This window comes from Notolepis coatsorum (genome assembly GCF_963971535.1).
Source record: "Notolepis coatsorum genome assembly, chromosome: 3".
Classification (NCBI taxonomy): Eukaryota; Metazoa; Chordata; class Actinopteri; order Aulopiformes; family Paralepididae; genus Notolepis; species Notolepis coatsorum.
Window position 1 is genome coordinate 70776069 of NC_140167.1, and position 21611 is coordinate 70797679.

Below are 21611 nucleotides of genomic sequence, written 5' to 3' on the forward strand. Positions count from 1 at the left end.
ACACAGGGAAATCAACATTTCATTATGGATATCACTAGGGATATCGCCTGTAACCATGTTTTAACCTCTTAAGCCCTAGCCATATTTTCAGAAAATGTGCCTAAAAGTACATGCGCAAGTTAACTCAATGGACGTCATACCCAAATAAAGTCGGGTTAACTCGCCGACGCTTGAGCACCAAACCCGAGAAAAGTCTGGTTTTCATCGTTATTTCTTTTATTCGATATTTCCATTCATTATCCATCCAGGGAGCCTGGTGTTATCATGGGGAATGAGTCTGAGATCGCAAAAGTCCAATACCGCCGCCTGGTAGGATGCGGCCGGTATTACACATCCTTTGAAACTCTGTGTATTGGGCTGTGCGTCGATTATATTGGTCCGGGCGGCGTCTATATTAAAGGCAGCCAAAGAGTGCTTCCGCGTTTCTCTGATTGGCCACGACGCCCATGTGACCGCGGCAGAGCGGAAATAGGCTGCTGCTCCGGCGAAAGAAAGACAGGCATTCTATTGCCATGCTCTGCGACAAACTCTAACCTTAACCAACTCCGAAAGAATGCCTAAACTTAACCCTAACCTTAACCAACTCCGAAAGAATGCCTAAACTTAACCCTAACCTTAACCAACTCCGAAAGAATGCCTAAACTTAACCGGCGAAAGAAAGACGGACGCTAGTTACGTTTATATAGAGAGGCGATAAATTAATTAAACGTAAAAAAAAAAAGAGAGAGAAATTGAAGTGATTCGAACTTGTCACCAACTGACCGCAGGCTCCACAGCAAGCTGAGGAATGAGTTGAGCTAACCGTCGATGTTAAAACAGGGGGGATTACGAATGCATAATGCCGCGGCAACCTATGCGCCTCCGCTCTGCCTCTGCCGCGGGGGTGTGCTAGGTGTGCTGTCACGTGGGCGTCATGGCCAATCAGAGGAAACGCGGAAGCACTCTTGGGCTGCCTTTAATATATAAGCGTCCGGGCGGACTTTTCCATGTCGGGTAAGGGGAACGGTTGTCCCGATTGGCTTGAGGAGCGTCAAATGCTCCAGATCGATGATGTATGGCGGATTATGTTGGCGACACGATCGACACCAATACTGGGACTCTCAATCAGATAATTGGAATATTCTTTTTCGGGCACATCCGAACGAAGGTAAGGGCTATATAGTATAAATCTTGCGTTGATCAAAACATGCCTTCATTGTCATCCGAGCGTATGTGTGTAACGCTAGTCCATAACGACGATCAAAGCATACAAAAATCTAAATTATACATTTAGTATACGTAATACACGTTGGGGGCTATTACCAGCCTCTCATGAATTACCCTAAAACCATACTTATATTCACCACGGTATAAAACGGGAATGTATGGATGAAGAAATTATTTCTTTTTCACATATTGAACGATATACTCTGTCAAATGGGCAATAGTATTGTATCCATAGCTATATAATATAGTTATAGCCCTGCAAACACCGCCACGTATTCCTATACTTTAGAACGATGGCCTTTTAACCACACATTACATGGCTCCCTCTGGCGCTGATCGAGTTAATGGGAGATTGCTCCACTTCTACAAGTGCTATTTGCATGTTTTTGGTATCTAGGGACATCTAGGGACATCTATGGACCTCAGAAAATGTATTCTGTTACTATGCTTGAGTGAATTATTTGTAATGAACCAAAGGAGAATATAAATGATAATTATACATCTTTTTCCATCTTTGATGGTGAATAACACTATGCTAACATTGACCAGACGTGAAAAATCAAGTGTACAAGAAATCTAAGCAAATGAATAAAGGGCAGATGATTTACAGGGGGTTTTGTAGATGCAGTACTGAATTTTGCCATCCGGACACATGCAATTTGAAATATGAATATAGAATACCAGGCCTATAAATTACCTTATTATGGCCAAGTCATACATCTATGGATTGGGCCAAATCTCCTCTTTCCAATGGAGTTCAATCTGGATTTAGTACTACCAGGCGCCCGTAACAGCCCTGCGTCTCCTCTGTTTTAGGACTACAACGCTTTCATGACGCGTTATTTACTCTTGGCTACATTTGGCGAGAAAAGAACGCAACATTAATGAATACGGACTGTATTGATCTATTTATGATGTGATATTAAATCCGGCTTTGGATTGGCCCCCTACTTAGCTCCGCCTCTCTGTGTGCATCGATTGTTTTATTAATCCATTAATTTTATGTTTTTCTCTTTCGTAGGCAAAGTTTACCATCACAAAAGCAGAGGATGACGCCAGTGGCAACGGCAATGGCACCTTCATCATTGAATGCCAAGGCGTGGGTGTCACCAACCCCTGTTTGTAGCTGCTGTGGCGTCCAGCTCTGTGGCGTCCAGCTCTCTGGCGTCCAGCTCTCTGGCGTTCAGCTTTCTGGCGTTCAGCTCTCTGGTGTCCAGCTCTCTGGCGTCCAGCTCTGTGGTGTCCAGCTCTGGCATCCAGCTTCAGACGCCACACAAGCTGGATGATCTCACTTGTCTTTTTGTTGTTAACGGGATGCATCAGAAAACCCATGCCTAAGAAACGTTTGCCTACACTACCCTCTAAGCTTATGTCACTCCTTGACGCTGTAATAAAACATGTGTTTCAAAGATTAAATTGTACATAGGATGTTTTGTTGCATCCTTTATTCGGTGATATTGTTTGTCATATTCAACCCCTGGCAAAGTTCTGTAATATTTTTTTAATCCCAGAAATGCTGTTTCTAGGCATACGTTTTGTGGATGGTGATTACCATTTAACAGATACTGATATTTTAGCCTGGTAGTGGTACTAGTACTAGGTATTGGTATTAGTACTGGTATTGGACCTATATTTGATACCAGTATTGCATCTCTACTTAGAATTTTTTCATTACATTTTTTTTTTAATTTGATTTATTTGTACCTTATTTTATAGCTCTGTTTCTCACACCTGCCCCTTAGTCTGCATATCTGCATACCTCTTATACCACTGCACTTCGGTTGTTTAAAGTCTTTAAAAAGTCACAAGTGTAAAACTGAACAATGAATCAACATTGTAAAATTAAAATTAGTATGGAATTAAAACAAATGTGTCTGACATGTCCTACTGACTTCCATTTTTATTAATGGTACCAATTTTAACACTATAATCTCCACAAATGACTGGTGGGTTGATCAAAGGTGTCCGGGTACAGTAGGGCTGCCCTTGACTTAAAGGGGAACTATTTTACTATTTCTTTCACTATTTGGGCACTTTTACACAATTCCTGTGAGTCTATGGAACACCTCTGTAATATATATATTTTTTTTATTCATTGTTTTGTATTTCTAATCAAGTCCTCAAAAACAGCATTTTTCTACCTCAAGATCTCGAGCTGTTTTGAGCCTGGGCTCCTAAACCACTGCGCGCGTTCTGGTTCGCCTGAACATTAACACTTTGGCTGCCTAAGGTTAAATTAATGATATACCATAGATTGCCAGCGCTATTTGTCTATGGAGAAAGTCCCCTTCTTTGCAGGGCTATAACTTTTTAAATTCTATTGCTACATTGCCATTATTAGGGCCCATTCAAAGTCCTATATGTATTGTTCATTGTGTAGCAACGTTAAACTTTTTCATTCACATATTCATAGTAAAGTATGGTCTAATGTATAAGTATGTTTTCATCTCTTTCTGCAGCTTTCTCCAGAACGTGATATATAGCCCCAAATGCATTATATTGATGATGAAATACAGTTTGATGGCAATCAGCGCGATATAAAAAATTCCAACTAGACGTACTTCTAGAAGTTACTACACGTCATCTGATGTTGACCGGATGGGCGAGGGGGCGTTTATAATTCCGTGGGCAGCGTTATACCAATCATCTAATGTGGGTCAAATGTTGATAATAGCAGTTAGTATCGAAGACGGTAACGTTACACGCTGAAACTCACCCCAGTCTCCGCGCGCCGTTGGGCGATCATCGTATAGTAGAAATCTTATCATTATGGGATATATTTTTACCCGGTCCATCTCCAGCTTGTATAATGGTATATACATCCAAATCATGTTGTTTATCGAGTTATTGCCAATCGATCACTGTGTAGCGTGACGAGCCAGAGTCCCATGACCTATAGCGAGCGCCCGGAAGTACTACGGACGTCTAGCACAACCTCTATGCCACATCCTGTTTGGCGATTGCGCCGATCGGCCACCAGATGGCGCTCCTGAACCGCCAGAGAGCTCAGTGGGTCCTTCTGGTGGATCTCAGGTCAGCGGAGGGGACATATGAATCCGATCGCAGATTTTTGAAATATTGATATAAGGACGACGTAACGCGTCCTCCGGCAACTTTAGCATGGCCAGCAAAGACGTCTAAAGACGGTTCCCGGCACCCAAAGTGTTAACATGCAGCGGTGTCTTTATGACATCACATATTGCGCACATTTTCAAATGACTCAGTTCAGTGAGGGTGAATATTGTGAGAGGAGAATTGGAAGAATGCGCCAATATGAGAATTTTGAGACATGGATCATATTAATATAAGTTCACATAGCTAGGAAACAATGCTAAACACTCAAAAAGGCCATTTATAAGATAGTTCCCCTTTAAGTCCTTCTTTTAGTCATAGATTTTGTCGACTGATCGTTAAGTTGATTTCATGGACAAATATGTAAAATTTGAGTTTCTCACATAAAATGTTGTGCTTGCCAGAGATGTAATTTGACAATAAATAACTCATTCAGCATGGAAAAAAGCATTAAAATAAAGTCTAACAAAGTCTTGGTCGACTAAGTAGACTGAGCGTTGCCGCTGCGAATCAGTCAGAGCAATATTGTTGCGCCATATTCTGAGTGCAGCTGTTTAATCACTTTTCCCACTTCAATGACAGAGCTGCTGTTTAATGCTCACTTTTCCCACTTCAATGACAGAGCTGCTGTTTAATGCTCACTTTTCCCACTTCAATGACAGAGCTGCTGTTTAATAATATTGTCGCGTTGTGGAAAGCAGGATGAGAGAGCGTAGATTTCAGTGTGTATCATTTAATCATTTAACATTTAACACTCAGAAGATGGCGTGACAATATTGCTCTGACTGATTCGCAGCGGCAACGCTGCTGCGGGGGCGTTTCACGTGGCCGTCACGGCCAATCAGGCGAACCCGGAAACCGAAATCCCACTAAATCCGTTGCGGAAGTGATACACGCAACCAGGTCCCCAAGCGGGAATCGAACCCAGGACCTTTTTGCTGTGAGGGGACAGTGTTAACCACTACACCACCGTGCCGCAATCCGGTGCATTCCACATGGGGAAATGGGAAGTGGGGAGGGGATACATGCCTGCAACATGTAAACATTAATTTTGGACCTGCACATTTTTCTTTTTTTTTTACAATAACGTTAATCAATAATTGGGGAGGAACGCAATACTATTATTCTGCACCAAACTACTTTTATTTTTATGATTACTCTACATAAATGTTTATAACCAAAAATCAACCTCTTACACAAAATATTGGCAAGCATACACTTAATAAAATACTCAGAATCAACCTCTTACACATAATATATTGGCAAGCACACACTTAATAAAACACTCAGAATCAACCTATTACACAAAATATTGGCAAACTATTTTGTTATTTTTGTTATATTACAAACTATTTGTACACTTTTCTAGTTGCACACTATTTGTACCCTTTTCTAGTTATTTGAACCTTGTATATTTTCTAGTTATTTGAAACTTGTATACCTCTTGCAATTACTGGATTTTTTTTGTTTAGCTTTTTTGGGTATCAGATTATTCAAACATTTCCACGATGTCACATTCCAAGTATCATGTTTTTACCATTAACCTACATCCACTACAACACCTGAGAGAATAAGGAAACAAATACGTGATTGAGAACGAGCTTTGAAGGTGGAAGGTTGAATTTTTACATTTTCCGTTTAGGGGGGGGGGGGGGGGGGGGCAATGTCTAGGGGAACAGGAAATAACATATTAGTGAGTAGTGAATGCGAGAGGTAACGTTAACCCAAACAAGGCTGAAATTCACACCTTGTGCCTCTGTGTAACAACAGCGCTGCCACGTGAGCAGCTGATATTGTTGCGGTAACCTGATGCGGTTACCTGAGCCGGCTGTACCCTTGCCTTGTGTTCCACTGGCAACACCACGGGTACAGGTTGTTTAAACCGCACACCACGATTCACCACGGTCGGTACCAGAGGGCAGTGTGCGCGGTTCTCCGCACAGAGTCGCTTCACCAGCGGCTGGTGCTTCTGATCTCCCGGTTCGCCCTACTCCCAATGAAGGCATGTCGGACATTGCGTCCTGGAGGGCCCAGGAGCAAAGTGACTGGTGCCAGCCCTCTGCAGCACCTCAACGGGTCTGGATCTCACTCATAGCAGGTGAGACCCGGAGCCTCTCCTTTTGTCTTCTTGTCTTTGATAAAATAGATTATCATTGATGTGTGCTTTTATTATTTGTAAATCTAGTTCCTTCCTTCCCTGATATATGATAGTAACCATGGTGATGACCGTCAGTGTTAGGTTAGTTAGGGTATAGTGTCAACGAGATAGTATGCCCCCATACCAAAAACGATTGGTGATTTACTGCTAAATCTGTGGGCCACTAATGAATCTAGTATTGCATTATGATGAGCAAAGTATATTGTTTTTCATCCGAGGACACAAACAACATTTAAAACAAATTTGCACCCATTACCTTTTAGAAGATATATCCTTGTCATATACATTTGAGAAAAGGATTGTTTTCAATTTGCCACCACTTACATATGAGAAGATGCAATAGGGAAATGTCAAGTGTAGCCTGAAGGTTTATAAAAGCACATTTTTACACCCACTTTGTACCTTCTCCGTGATGTTTTGCTCAGAGACTTGCTTTGACTAATAAGAAATATAATGGAAAGGACTAAGGAAACTGTACTGGTATATCTTTGTAAATTTACCACGAGTGAATGAATGAAAACTTTATTTAACAGATTGCAGAATGGGTACAATACAGTACGGCTCAATACATACAATTGTTAAGGGGATGCAGACCTGAGAAAGATGTTTGTCTTGTTTCCATCAGGGTCCCCCATTGAAAAGAAAAACATTTCACTGGCTCAAGAGATTGATACTTGTTACTAGTGTTCAAGTTCAAGTTTCTTTATTAGTTGTCATACAGAATACTTTTATACAAAATGCTTGTTTCTGTTTCGCTCCAGAAACTGTGCTAGGCAAAAATAGATAATAAAATAAGTATAGCAAGTATAAAATAGAAGTCAAGTACGTAGACAAAAATGTTCAGTATATACATAATGCTCTATGTAGAGTAGAAGTAACTGAGTTACCATACAATATACTATACAGTGCAAAGCAGAAGTGGGATGAGGTACAATTTAGGTACAATATAATTTACAGTAAGGTGTAATGAGGTATGGGTTGTAGTGCAAATTCTTTATCGATAAATATAAAGTGTGCTTAGGTGTACTAAAGTGGTTAAAGTGGGTGCTGCAGTGAGTTGTATGTTTAAAGTGAGTGTGTGCGTGTGGATGTGTGTGCTGTAAGTGCATTTGATGGTTGTTACATAGTGTTATTGTTCGTTGAGCATCCTGATGGCCTGGCGGTAAGGTAAAACAATTTCTTTGTCCCATCAAGAGGAATCTTATGGAAGGAGACATATCTTATTCTTCCAAGGGTGTTAAACCTTGACATTTCATCAGTCAGCCTGCATAACACTCAGGGCAAAAGGGTTGGTCATACACCTGCAGCTCTGACGCAGTATTGGTCATTTATTGATATATTATGAATAAATGTGTGACTGTGTGAACAGTGTTGCCGTCTTCTTCAGGGTATCTATCTTCTATGACATAAAGAACTGATCTTTGTAGGCCGAATGAGACGGATAACTAATCAGCTTCACATGTGACTAATCAAAATGTCAAGGAATCAGCTAGAATTACTTGTGGGTACGCCGCACGACAGCAGCGATCTAGACAATGAGCAGATTCTGTGAATAACACAACCAAGCCTCTGGGTCAAAAGATGAACTAATATAGATATTCAAAGATGTACAGGAAAAAAACGACAGTGATTGTAAGATTTATTCTGGAATACACATCAATAATCACATAGGACAAGAATGTCATAGTCCTCTCTGCAGCCATCCTGTATTCCTCCATAGTAAGCATTCTGTTTAATCATATTGGGGATGCAGAATGGTGCATCCATTATGTGTTCCTCCTAGTAAGCATTCGGTTTAATTATATTGGGGACACAAAACGGTTGACAATAGCATGATAGGAACAGACCACAAGTGTCATGATGGAGATGGGCCATACTGTATGGGCACAGAAATATAATTTCAAAGCTGCAAATCAGTGGTCTTCAGTGGCTGGCACACAGATGGGATTGCATGTCATTTTCAACAATACACTTACGGGTGTTTAGGAGAACATCTCTAAGCATTAATATATGTTATAATAATGAAGTCAAATCGGGAACAATAACAAGACACTATTGAAAATAATTTACGGCTGCATATTTACCATTATGCTATCATCATTTTATAGGCTTTAAGGGGGAACACCACTGAAATAAAACATGTCAATGTTATTTCCATGGCCTAAGACAGTTCAGTGAATATTTGTGAAAATTAGCTACTCGCCTACTCTCTCACAAAGCCAGAAACCAAGTAAGAATCAAACTTGTGATGTCATCAGGTATAAAGTCTGCTGCTCCATAAACAATGAGTTGGGAAGTACTTTTATAGATGATACTGAGAGCACCAAGGGGAATGTTCTGAGTTCATAGGACACATTTTCTGTTTCAGAACTGAGACCACGACTATAGAATAAAGCTAGTTTGGACATTAGAAAAGAAAGAAAAATTCAAAACAAACATTCTGTGGGTCCACAAAAGCAGTCTCACTTTATACTTGAGTTTTGGCATTCTAGTTTTTGGATTTGGGAGAGAGTTGCTCATTTGACTAATATTTTAGACAAAATTAAGATTTTCCGCACAGCAATACGATACAATAAGTGAATATGCCCCAAAACAATCATTTTGAATTTTCACTCTGGTGTCAGATCACTGAATAGTACAGCGACTACACTCTCAAGTCACAAATGATCTATTCTAAACCTACTTGACATCACAGCAACACAGTGGATGACAAACCATTGCACCTCACTGGGCCCTTGACTGGTTAGATCATATCTCTTAAGATGGATCAATAGCTGTAAACACTCGTGATTCGTCCTCTCACGCCAACATTACTTTTTTAGGTTACATTTTAGGGCCAATTCTATTTCCCATAGAATTCCTCTTGGCCATACTATCAGAATACTAACATATTCCACTGCTACATGGATAACACACAAATACTCTTCAACTCAATAAAGCTCAGTGGACTTGTTTTTGCAGACTGAACAAAAGTGTCCTCGTGTCTAAGGCCCTATATGCCAAAAATGTTGGTGTTTTCTTCAACTGTGACTTTGAAGTGCAAGTAAAAGGTTAGGCTATCCAGTCTTGCTTTTTCCAATTGTGAGGTAGGCTGTATCTAAAACTAGTTTTTAGTGACCTGGAAATAGTTACCCATATGCGCTTAACTACTAATTTGTTAAGTTTGTTTCAAGTTTGCTTTTATTTGTCACGTATAAAGTACATGTACATTACAGTAAAATGCTTGGTTCTGTATGAGCCCCTGAGAATGTGCTTCATACAGTAGAAAAAGTAAGTAAAAGAGGAATAAGTCCCAACACTATACAAATATACAATATACAACTACAACCTAAGTACAATGAAGTAAAAATGCAGACAATGAGGTACAAAAACCTTTAAAAAGGCAAGATGCTAAATGAGGTATGGATGTAATGCAAACCTCCTAATAAATAGATAAATATGATGTAGTGTTAAGGTGTTTAAAGTGTCTAAAGTGAGTGTTAAGGTGAAGTTATACTCCAGCATCAGTTGTAGCTCAAGCTCTCTTCCCATCTGCAAATATTTCAAAATGCAGCAGCTATAGGCTTCTGACTGGCTTTAGAAGAACGAACCATGTCACTCCTGTTCTAGCCATATTACATTGGCTCCCTATTATATTTACAATTTATTTCTGGATTTTAAAGCAGCATTCCATACATTACATGTATGCCTATACAGCCATGGATGCAATTCCTAGAAGGGATTCACCCCGACCTCCTTCTAATTTACTCACCCAATAATTCATTGCTGCAACTGACGGTCAGCTCTATATTATCACGTTTATTTGAAAGAAATATCTCCACTTTTCCATGCGAGTCACACGGACCACTGTGTATGCATTTACAATTGCCTTGCGTGTGCTAGCCTATATTTGTGAATAACAGAGGTTTTCACATGTTTAGGGTTGCTGTGATTACTGTCCCCATTGCCATTGCCATCAGGGCCCCTAAACTTTGGAACAACCTGCAGAGGAACTCAGTGTATCAGTGTCAAGTCAGTCACAGCTTAAAGGGGAATGTCACCCGTTTTAAGAATTCACTTATGTTCTTCCTGTCCATCTGACCAGTCTCAGTCAGTATTTATGAACACTCAGCACTCCCTCCTGAAGTTAGAAATCAAAAGAACCCTCCAATCAGTGATGTAACTGGGGTGGAACTGGGTTCAACTTCTGACCTAGTAATGCTAGAATATAAACCTAATTTGGGTGTAAGAGCTCACACAAACATTGTACGGCATCATAAAGTCAGAGCCCTATTCATTGTCTATGGAGCAGCCCCAGGTTTGAGAACTATAAATTCTTAAAATGGGTAACATTCCCCTTTTAACACTATGGTCGCCAAAAACGCCGTACCACGTCATTCCCCGCCATGCTCATTCTGCCAAAGTCGCCGTACCACGTCTTTGATATCAATATTTCTAAAATCTGTGATCGAAATCATATTTCTCCCCCGGAGACTTGAGATCTACTGTTGATCCCCTCTCAACTCTCCAACGGTTCAAGAGCGCCATCTGGTGGCCGATCGGCGGATCGCCCAGAGCGGAAACAAGAAATGGAAGCTGGTGCTCATTCCAATTCGGTCCGATCACTCGGTAATAGTCCCAGGACTCGAGCTAGACACAACGGATAGCAATCCGTTACCAATAACTCGATAAACAACATGATTTGGACGTATATACTATTATACAACCTAGAAATGGATCGCATATTTCTACATCCCATAATAGGAATATTTCTGTTCCACGCTCATCACCCAACGCTATGAGGAAGCTACGGTAAGATTCAGCATTCTTTTTTAACGTGTTCGATACTAACTGCTCTAATGATCATTGGCCACGGAATTATAAACGACCCCCCCCCCCCCCCCCCATCCGGTCAACATCAGATGATCAGTAGTAACTTCTAGAAGCACGTCCATTTGAAATGTTTTATCTCGTGCAGATTCCTATCAAACTGTATTTGATCATCAATATAATGCATTTGGGGCTATAAATCACGTTCTGGAGAAAGCTGCAGAAAACGATAAAAACATACTTATACTTTAGACCGTATTTTAGTATGAATATGTGAATGAAAAAGTATAATGTTGCTACACCCTGAACAATAGATACTTGACGTTGAATGGGCCATAGTAATGTCAATTTAAAAAGTTATAGCCCTGCAAAGAAGGTAAACATCCCCATAGACAAATAGAGCTGGCGGAGGATGGTATATTAAGAATATAAGCCTGGCGACCAAAGTGTTAAAACGTATTTCTTGAACTAGCGTTTAATTGTTGTTATTATTGGCTGTGTATTATACTTGTTACTGCTCTGGACTGTTACTGTTGCTTTGTTTGATTCTCCGTAAATCCATTTTAATGTGCAATACAAAAATACACTAACACATACCATAAATCACGGTGGTTGATAAAGTCTCTGGTTGAACTATGAAGTGTCTTTGTTGTCGATCACTAGGACCATTCTGTTTGTCTCTCTGGTTGCTATGATGATGTGGTGTCCCTTTTAGGAAGTCGTGTCTGAGAGACATGGTCCGTTCTCACCCAAAGCAGCCGAGTGTATTGGGCGCGGCTACTTATTTTCCGATGGAGAGGAGCGCACGCATCCACGAGCTACACGCGAGATACTCCATACGCTCCTTTGCATTGGAAATGAATTGAATGCAGCAGCGCTGCTAGATTTGCCTGGAGGAGGCGGTCGCAACGGTCCTTTGAGGGAAGGGTTTCACGAAGGAGAAAAAAAATCCCATCCAGTGCTCAGTCAGAGGCGGGTCAGAGGAGCCAGTGTGAGACATGCGTGGATGCGGAACGTGAACAGCATAGCTAGCTCTACCTAGCCGAGAGTTTTCCAAGTTAACGACTTAATAATACGAAAGCATCGCAAACATTTATATGTTGGTAAATTACGTCACGGTTGCTTTGTAGCTACATTTCCAGCCTGTCGACGCCTCCTTTCGTTGTGTTTTTTCTTTTTTGGGGGACACTGTCCGATGCGGGGATATAGCTGCAAGTTGCAGCCAGAAGCAGCAGCAGCCTCGCCTCGAGTCACGTCGCTATGCAACATCAGTATTAGCCAGAAGAGAGGCAGCTCGCTCACGTTGATCTAGCTGCACGGCGAGCTCACTTGCTAGCGTGGCTAGCCGGTCAAGCTATCTTTTTCCAAGTTTCGCAACTTGTGCAAAAACATTAGCTGTCTAGGGTGAGCAGCACGATTCCTCAGCAATACAACACCCTCGTCCTCCTAACTGCGAGCCGATGACTCTCGGCGGGCTCAAACATTCCTCTATTCTTTCAACTTTGTTTAAAATGGCAGACGAGATTGAATTGATAGGAGCCTCGGAGTTGATCAAAGGTATGTGGGCTTTTTGTTTGGTTAAAAACGTGTCGACGCGCAGCTTTTCTCTCAGTTGGAAGCCCGGCTGGTTGACCCAGGTTTCCTTCCGCATGTGATCAGTACCTTCGGTCTCTTCACACAGACGCGCCACCTACCTGCTGTCAGCTTGAGTGTTTACATTGTTTCAACATTGGTGATCGTGTATTGGGGCTTATTTACAAGATTTAATATAGGCTAAACGTTACATACTCTGCATTGATACACATTATTGAAGAAATAACAACAGCAACAGATAAAAGGAAATTAAAAAAAGGCATTTGATACCTTGGATCATAATATTTTAATTTCTAAATTACGTTCATATGGTGTGAGAGGAATGGTTCTAGAATGGTTGAGTAGTTATCTCTACAATATAGGCAACAATATGTGCAGTTGGCAGATGTCAAATCTGAGCTCATGAAAATTGAATGTGGCGTACCGCAAGGTTCGGTTTTGGGGCCTAAACTCTTTCTTTTATATATTAATGATATTTGTGATGTTTCAAAACTATTACAGTTTGTCTTGTTTGCTGATGATACACATTTTTTTTGTTCTGGAAATAATTTTAAGGAACTAGCTGAATATATTGTGTATGAAATGACAAAGCTAAAAAAAAAAGTGGTTTGATATAAATAAGCTATCACTGAATCTAGAAAAAAAACGAAATGTATGATTTTTGGCAATCGAAAACTAGATGAAAATATAGTACTGACCATAGATGGAGTTGATATAGAGAGTTAATGAATTTCGTTTTCTTGGTGTAATTATGGATGATAAATTAACATGGAAATCTCACATAGCACACCTTAAAAAAAAGATGTCCAAGAGTATTTTTGTTATGAATAAAGTAAAGGATGTGGATGTGTATGAGGCAATGAGAACAATCTACTGTTCACTCATCTCACCATATCTCAGTTATTGTGTTGAAGTATGGGGGAATACTTATGGGACCAATATAAAACCATTATATATACTACAGAAGAGGGCTGTAAGAATCACACATAAAGTGAATTATCGAGAACACAAACACATTATTTATTAAATCTAGAATAATTAAACTTGAAGACATGGTTAAGTTTCAAACAATGTTAATTATGTTTAGGGCAAGAAATAATCCACTGCCAGAAAAACTACAAAATCTTTTTCATTTAGAAAGTGAGTTTAGTAGGAGGAAATTAAATTTTAAACATCAGTTTGCACGTACCGCACTTAAACAGATGTGTCCTTCAGTTATTGGTTATTCTCTCCATAGCGAGCTTAAGGAATGTAAGTGTTTGTTAATTCAAAAAGAATTATAAAAAAAAAAATTTAGTCAGTATGAAAGTCAAATGTGATCTGAATAGTGAGATTTTTTCTTTTATTCTTTATTATTATCATTGAATTTTTTATTGTTTAAACTCTGGATTGTTTGTTTCTTTGTATGGTATAAATTATTATTTTGTTTAAATTAGGTTGTACGCCAACCATCAAGTAATACTTGTTTAGTTTAGGAATAAGGGGCAGGTAACTATAAGAATTATTCTTCTTCCTGCTCCTTTTGCCCATGGTATGGTATTTATGATTTTGTATGAAAAACTCTATGATTGTATTGTTTCCATGTGGCAAATAAAACTCTGAATCTGAAATGCCTAATCCTAAAAATCATGTTTATGGTAATCGTCATATGTCACAGCTGCTTTTAAATCTATCTGGAAGTTTGAGGGTTTGTTTACCCTGCCTTTAAAATACATGTAAACAATGAAATGAGTGCATGTGGACCTGTAATGGCTTTGGAGTGGGATGAGAGAGAGGCAAAATAAACTTGTTTTTTCAACAAATTAGCTAACATTGCTAATCTGCATAATTATATGACCAGGGCACTTGAAGTTGACACTGGCAGCCAGCCACATACTAGTTTATTTCTGCTGTGGCTAATACCTTCATTGTCTTTTTGCCCATTTGGCAGGTAGTCGACATCTGTTAAACCAGTGTTTCTCAAAGTGGGGGGCGCGCCCCCCAGGGGGGGCGCAGAGGCATGACAGGGGGGGCCTTGAGATTTATAAAAAAAATTTTTTTTTTTTGGATTCCAGAAAATTATCACTAAAGTGCTATCTGTTGCAGCTGCACTGTTCTCCATGAAAATACCATTTCTCAAAATCTGAAAATCATTATTTAATAAAACACAGAAAAGGATCACCAAGTTACTCTGGATAAAAAAAACCTTTACAGACAACATTGAGACAAAGCTTCCTGACACATCTCCATCCAAACTCTTGGAAGAACTCTTTGAAATCTCATCTGATACCACTTAGAGAGCTAGTTTCAGAGTGTGGTGCTGAGTACCAAGTATCTTATCTCATGGCCCACCAAGTATCTCATGATGCAGCAGTTAAGGTGTTGATACCATTCAGCACCACATACAGTATCTGTGTGAAGCTGGCTTTTCATCCATGACAGCTCTGAAAACAAAATATAGGGCCAATTTGAAAGGTCACGATATTGGTGTTATTTCAATAAATTTAAACATGGCCCATTTCATGACTATTTTGTTGGGGCGAGGGGGGGGGGGGGGGGGGGGGGCCCAAAATATTTTGGTCCGCCAAAGGGGGGCCTGACAGAAAAAGTTTGAGAAGCACTCATTCCAAAAAGTGCTTTAGCTACTTAAATTCCCTGTGAATATCTGAATCCACCAGCCACTGTCTGTCCAGTTGCTGTAATTAAAACCATACCATCATGCCTTGGGAGCTAGTAGACTACACATTTGGACCCAGGTCGTTGAGTGTCCCAACTATAAAATGTTAACGTTTCTCTCCCCGTTTCAACAGATCGATTGTATTTTGCCACGTTACGGAGCAAACCCAAAAGTACAGCAAACACGCACTACTTCTGCACAGATGATGAATTTGTGTATGAAAAGTAAGTCCTCTGAAGATCTGATATTTATCACATGTAATCTTAACAACATTGACATGGTGTTGCTGGATGAATGCCTGACACGCAGTGTTTGTTCCATCTTCCCACTTTATTTAAGCTTTTACGCCGATTTTGGACCTCTCAATCTGGCTATGCTGTACAGATATTGCTGTAAACTGAACAAAAAGCTCAAGGTAAGTTCAGTTGTGATTTGCTTCACACCGCCTTCCCTCCCCCAGCAACAATGTATAGTATGTGATGAGAAAGGTGTACCTTTGGAATGCTTATTCAACATGTCCTCTATTGTCCACAGTTGTGCTATTGTCTCGATTGTTTTCTTTTCTTTTTGAGCAAAGAACATGTAAAAACCTGCTATGATATGAATAATGGTAAGTAAATAGAAATGACTGGACGGAACATTAAATGAGGGCCTTGGCAGTAATCAGCTTTCCTATTTTAGCCACTGATTCACCTACAACAAAAGCTGAGCAAGCATTCTCCTAGAGTCCTCAGAGAAGCCAGGATTAGCTGACCTGTGATACTAATTTTTGCTATGCAGTTTGTACTTCGTATGGCCTTACTTGTTTTTGTCTCCTAGATTTGAGATAATTCCCATATTTTCCCAGCAGTCTGGGCTTAAGTGTGAGAAACCGAAGGATGAATTGAAGCCGGTGCTAATCTATGAAAGGCAAGGATTTTGGCACCTGTTCGTTAGCCCCACATCGTTCTGCCACCTATTTCATTATTCAGGAGAGTGGGAAGTTGGAAGTGGTTCAATAAGTCTGCAGGTCTGCATTAGATTACTTTACCTCTCAGGTTAAGTACGTGTGTTGCAATTGACTCGGGTTTGACCCCCGGTCATGCAAGTTTGGTAATGAAACTGGCTTGTAGCCTACTGAGCCAGTTCACAAGGGCTGTTGTTTTTTGTTATTCACCATGAACCATAGCCGTTTATCTGGCCACACTGACTGAATGACGGGAGAGTGGAATGACACGCACGCCACTGCTCTGTATTTTGTGGTATTTTGAGAGTCTAACCCCAAAATCAAACTGTCCATAAATAGAAGGAACCACAATATCTGATGCAGCAGTGACGTCTGAAGCTTCTCCACGGTGAAGCGTTTAGTCTTGGCGGAGATGCTTTGGGAGAAGAAGGTTTCAGGATTTCTTGACATCGGGTTAGAGGTTGTGATTTAAATGATGTCTATGGGGCCAGCGTCATGCAGGAAATATAGGAGGGCAGAGTGACACGCATCCTTGTGGCATGAAAGTCAAGTCAGAGAAGTGGATCGAGTAGCGTGAGAGTTGAGCCAGAGTATCTGAAGTGGAGCGAGCAGCATGAGAGTCAAGCCACAGTATCTGAAGTGGAGCGAGCAGCATGAGAGTCAAGCCACAGTATCTGAAGTGGAGCGAGCAGCATGAGAGTCAAGCCAGAGTATCTGAAGTGGAGCGAGCAGCATGAGAGTCGAGCCACAGTATCTGAAGTGGAGCGAGCAGCATGAGAGTCAAGCCAGAGTATCTGAAGTGGAGCGAGCAGCATGAGAGTCAAGCCACAGTATCTGAAGTGGAGCGAGCAGCATGAGAGTCAACTCAAGCCACAGTATCTGAAGTCAGGCTATATGGGTACACTTAAACCTATGTATAGCCTAAATGGTCAATTGAAAGGTCATCATTAGGGCTGCAGCTATCGATTATTTTAGTAATCAAGTATTCTACCCATTATTCCATCGATGAATCGAGTAATCGGATAAGAAATAGCTTTAAGCAATAGTAAATATAATTTTGACTGCAGCATTTTATTTTCTATTTTTTTTTCTTGAGCAACTTGGATATCTTAACATAATAAGTAGCCACCATATTGATATACGTTCTTAACCAGCCATTACATGTAGCCATAATTAACGTTAACGTACATTATATTCACTAGCCATAATTTCAACTAGCAATCATAACATAGAATTAGGTTAAATGCTAATGTCAACGTTACCTTGTGTCTGCTCCGCTCTGTGGACTGGATGCTTTCTGCCGAGATGCTGAAGCGATGACAAAGTGCTATTGTGGTGCTAGTTCAGTTTTACAACAGACACACTGTTTTCCTTTTCTTTCAGCTTCAAATGATCCCAAACCTTTGACAATTTCTGGCATTTTCTAGGGCCTGTCTCTTTGCTCATCGCTATTTACTCTATCTTTGTCTATTTTGCAATCTGCGCCTGAAATCTCTTCACGTTCACATTCCACAGAGGAAGCGCGTGTTGTAGACAATAATTATTGTCTTGGGTTAAATCAGGCCTCGAAGCTAAATAATTTGCCTCAATGATTTTTTGAGGAATCGTTTCAGCCCCAGTCATCTTTGACCACAAGTAAATGTAATGGCTAATGGCCCAGCAGCCATAATTACTATTTTCACTGAAAGGGTACTCTTACGTATCTGCTGCTCTGACGATGTAATGACCCTGACTGCCACATCTTCATTTAGTCCCATTTCTGGAAAGTAACGTCAGCCGTGGCATTGATGTTTAAATTCTCTGTGTGTCTGTGTTGTGTTTTGTGTTGGTTTGAGGCAGACGAGCTGTATGTCATGTACTTTGGAAATGTTGAAGGTAAAGTCTTAGTTATGCATGTTTTAGTAAGTTTTTTTTTCTTTTTTAAATTTCTTCATTGCTTTTGCTCCGACCATGCCATCTCTCCTCCAACCAGTGCACAGCCCCCCCCCCCCCCCCCCCCCCCTCCACGCTTGTGTTGTGGTTTGCGTGTTGCCTTAGGGATGGGGATTCCTCTAACTGTCCTGTTGTGGATCAGCATGACAACCTGAATCGTAAAAAAGGAAAGTGTGACTTTAGTGTCCTATTGTAAGCACCGTAGAACAGTGATGAAAGGCAGTGCGCCACTGATTAACGGAATCCACAGGTTGTCGAAAGCTTGGCAACCCCAACTGTATATCTATATCATTTCAGAGTGGGTTGTAATATCCATAGTACACATGCACTCCTCCTGGAAGGATTAGATTAAAATTTATTGTCAGTACAACGAAAAGAAGTTCAGTATCTAAGTGCAAGGTAACTGTAAAGTGCGTTAACAATATACAGTGTAACAAGTGATTACATGGAATATATATAACAAACAGTGACTGCTGGTGAAAATGATTCTAGGTGGGGTGGTGCCATATTCAATCAGTTTCAGTAACTACAGAACAGTATATATTGAGGCAGAGACTCACTTTTTTTTGCTGCCGTAAAACATTACGTACGAATTGGAAGAGCCGTCGCGTGTCGCGCTAACCCTTTGAGAAGCTTTGTGGTCCGGGCTTGAACTTTCCATAAATGTGTCCATATAAATCCATTTTGTTAGATCCAACACTGTCTGAATGTATCTTGTGATTATTATCAATTTCCGACGACGCCGACGACTGTAATCCTGTCTGGTCTTGAGTCCCTGCGACAATCATTGTTGTCGTCATCAGTCCGCGCACCCCCTAACGCACCAGACTCTGCTTGGGACGCTAGAAAAAGCGCCCTTCAGGCATCATATTTGAAGACGCTGATTGGCTAAATTTAGTTGCTAGGTGCAGTTATGTTGCCCTGTGCATTTTTCAATTGGCTGCGTTGTGCACTGACGCCCAGTTAGTGGGGCGATATTTCTAGAGCCCCAGAAGAGAGAGGGAATGAACAGGATGCACAAACAATGATTTATATTTGATATTACACATTATTGTGCATTTTAAACACAAACATACTTAAAATGAGTAATTATTTATTTAAAATAAAATATATATATACAGGTATGTAAACTGGAATTTATGCAGATATATTCATACAGATGTAGATAAAAAAAAATATATATACTGTGTGTAGACGGTATTATTGTACATGGCTATCATACAGTGTTATATAGGTAGACTATAGGTTGAGGTAGGTAGTTATTACAGTGAAGGTAGTAGATTGGCAACAAATTGACAAACAAACATTCTATTCAATTATGAAAAAGACTACGATTTCTCCAGTTTCCATTTCTTTGCGTAGCGTGCCTGATATACTGCAGTAGGCTTGTTGGAAAGGAAACATTTCCTGTGGAACTAACAGGCTTTTCCTTCAGTATACCTGCAAGCATATTAGTTTAGGTAAAAGTGGGTTTCACGAGACAAGGTGATAAGAGCGTACAACATGTTTACTTTACACTGGAAGCTACTGTCCATACAGCTAAGGGCTGTGTGTGTAGGGTAGGCCATCCAAGTAGGATATGCTCTGGTGCTCCGATGATGCAACGCAGGACTGTTTCCCTCTCGTCAATGTAGGTCACAATCACGCATCTGGTGGTTTTAGACAGATTCTTTAGGCTTTTCAGGCCTGGCGACGGCTACATTGATCCGTTGAGTCCGTCTGTCGGATTTAGATTTTTAATCATTTCTCAACGAGGTTCAACAACGGTGCCGATGATCTATAAACGGAACCAACGGACAGTAATACCTTCTGTTCCGTCTGTTCAGTGTAGGCCCTTAGGTTTACTAGCTTCAAATCTGTTATCTATTCCATTCCTTCAAACAGATGGCAGTTTATATAGGCTATTCTGTGGACTACACAAGGATATAAAAAGACAGTAAAACTTAATAAAAGATACTGCCCCTATGACTGACAGTCATATGCATGCAGTATGAGCTGCGATGGGATTCAAATGAAATATCAATTTCCTTGAGTCATTCAGACAAGATCCATATAGATCATATATCTTTACATGAGATGGAAATGTCTCTTTTCAACCTCTGCAGTTTCACGTAGCCAAGATTAGCTTCAAGTTTATTGTCATTATACAGCTCAAGTACAGTACAACGAAAAGACGTTTGGCATCCAACCAGAGTGCAAATGTAACAGTAAAGTGCAATGGTAATATACAATGTACAGGTGATTAAACTGGGTATAAAGCATATAAATTAGTAATACTGAGTAATGGTGCTACTCTAGTAAGTCATACTGGCTAGCAGTGTAACTAGTAAGAATAGGTAAGGGATATGCACAGATGTAAAATGGATTATATGCAGCTATGTATATAGACAGACGTGGATATATATAGTTATATATATATATATATACATTATACGGTATATACCGCTTTATTGTAGTATGCTATCATACGGAGTTATGTGTAATATGCAGGTGTATAAGTAGGTATATTGAAGGATTGTATGCAGGTATATTAAAATGGATATATGTATATGCTGTAAATATAAATATTAAGTGAAAAAAGTAGTAGAACGCGCTCACCTCACTAGACTTGACACTGGGTGCTGTAACCTCTGATACTATACATAAAAAATAGGGAAACAAGTCCAGGCACGCACTCCAGGTTTTTCACATTTATTGGCAGCCTGAAATAATATGACGTTTCGGTGTGAACACACCTTCTTCAGAAGATCTGCAAGCCATTCTGAAGGTGTGTTCACCCTTTTTTTAATTTTTTTTGTACATTTTAAAGTTAAATGCATCAATCTGGTGCACTTTGAGAGCAAAATAAAGAGGCTAGATCTATGATGAACTTTGTGCTCAAAACACAAAATCGACTAGACTAGTGCTTCCCAATCCTCTCCTCGAAGCACCCCAGCCGTTCAATGTATTTGTTAAATTCCACCACCAGCACACCTGATTCAACTTAACTAGCCCTTTTATTAGTTGAATCAAGGTGGGCTGGTGGTGGAATTTAACAAATACATGGAACGGCTGCGTTGTCTCGAGGAGAGGTTTGGGAACCACGGGACTAGAGCATACATTTGAGCCATCAAAGAAATTAAGCAAAAGTGGTTACCTGTGTTGAACTGGTTTATTTTTTAGAAAATAAAAAAAATAGTGGATTACTATTACGACTACTACCACTGCCAATACTACTGATACATCCCTATTGACAAACT

At 40.2% G+C, this 21611-nt stretch overlaps 2 protein-coding genes across 6 annotated transcripts in view; both read left to right on the forward strand.

Annotated features, from left to right (window-relative positions):
• The window catches only part of rtca (RNA 3'-terminal phosphate cyclase), a 49620-nt gene extending 46530 nt beyond the window's left edge, over nucleotides 1-3090 (forward strand). The window contains exon 11 of the mRNA XM_084310315.1: nucleotides 2228-3090. Coding sequence (XP_084166441.1) covers nucleotides 2228-2332 — 105 coding nt within the window. The 3' untranslated portion in view covers nucleotides 2333-3090. The remainder of the gene's footprint in view (nucleotides 1-2227) is intronic.
• A 3192-nt stretch (nucleotides 3091-6282) lies between these two features.
• Nucleotides 6283-21611, forward strand: part of cdc14ab (cell division cycle 14Ab) — a gene marked incomplete at its 5' end in the record, with an annotated part of 107140 nt that continues 91811 nt past the window's right edge. For 2 of the 5 annotated variants that reach the window (XM_084310035.1, XM_084310039.1), the window contains 4 exons: nucleotides 12232-12802; nucleotides 15628-15718; nucleotides 15834-15909; nucleotides 18280-18315. In XM_084310035.1, coding sequence (XP_084166161.1) covers nucleotides 12706-12802; nucleotides 15628-15718; nucleotides 15834-15909; nucleotides 18280-18315 — 300 coding nt within the window. Of the gene's footprint in view, nucleotides 6377-12231; nucleotides 12803-15627; nucleotides 15719-15833; nucleotides 15910-18279; nucleotides 18316-21611 lie in introns of those variants that run through there. The other 3 variants (XM_084310036.1, XM_084310038.1, XM_084310037.1) reach the window with 3 other exon arrangements.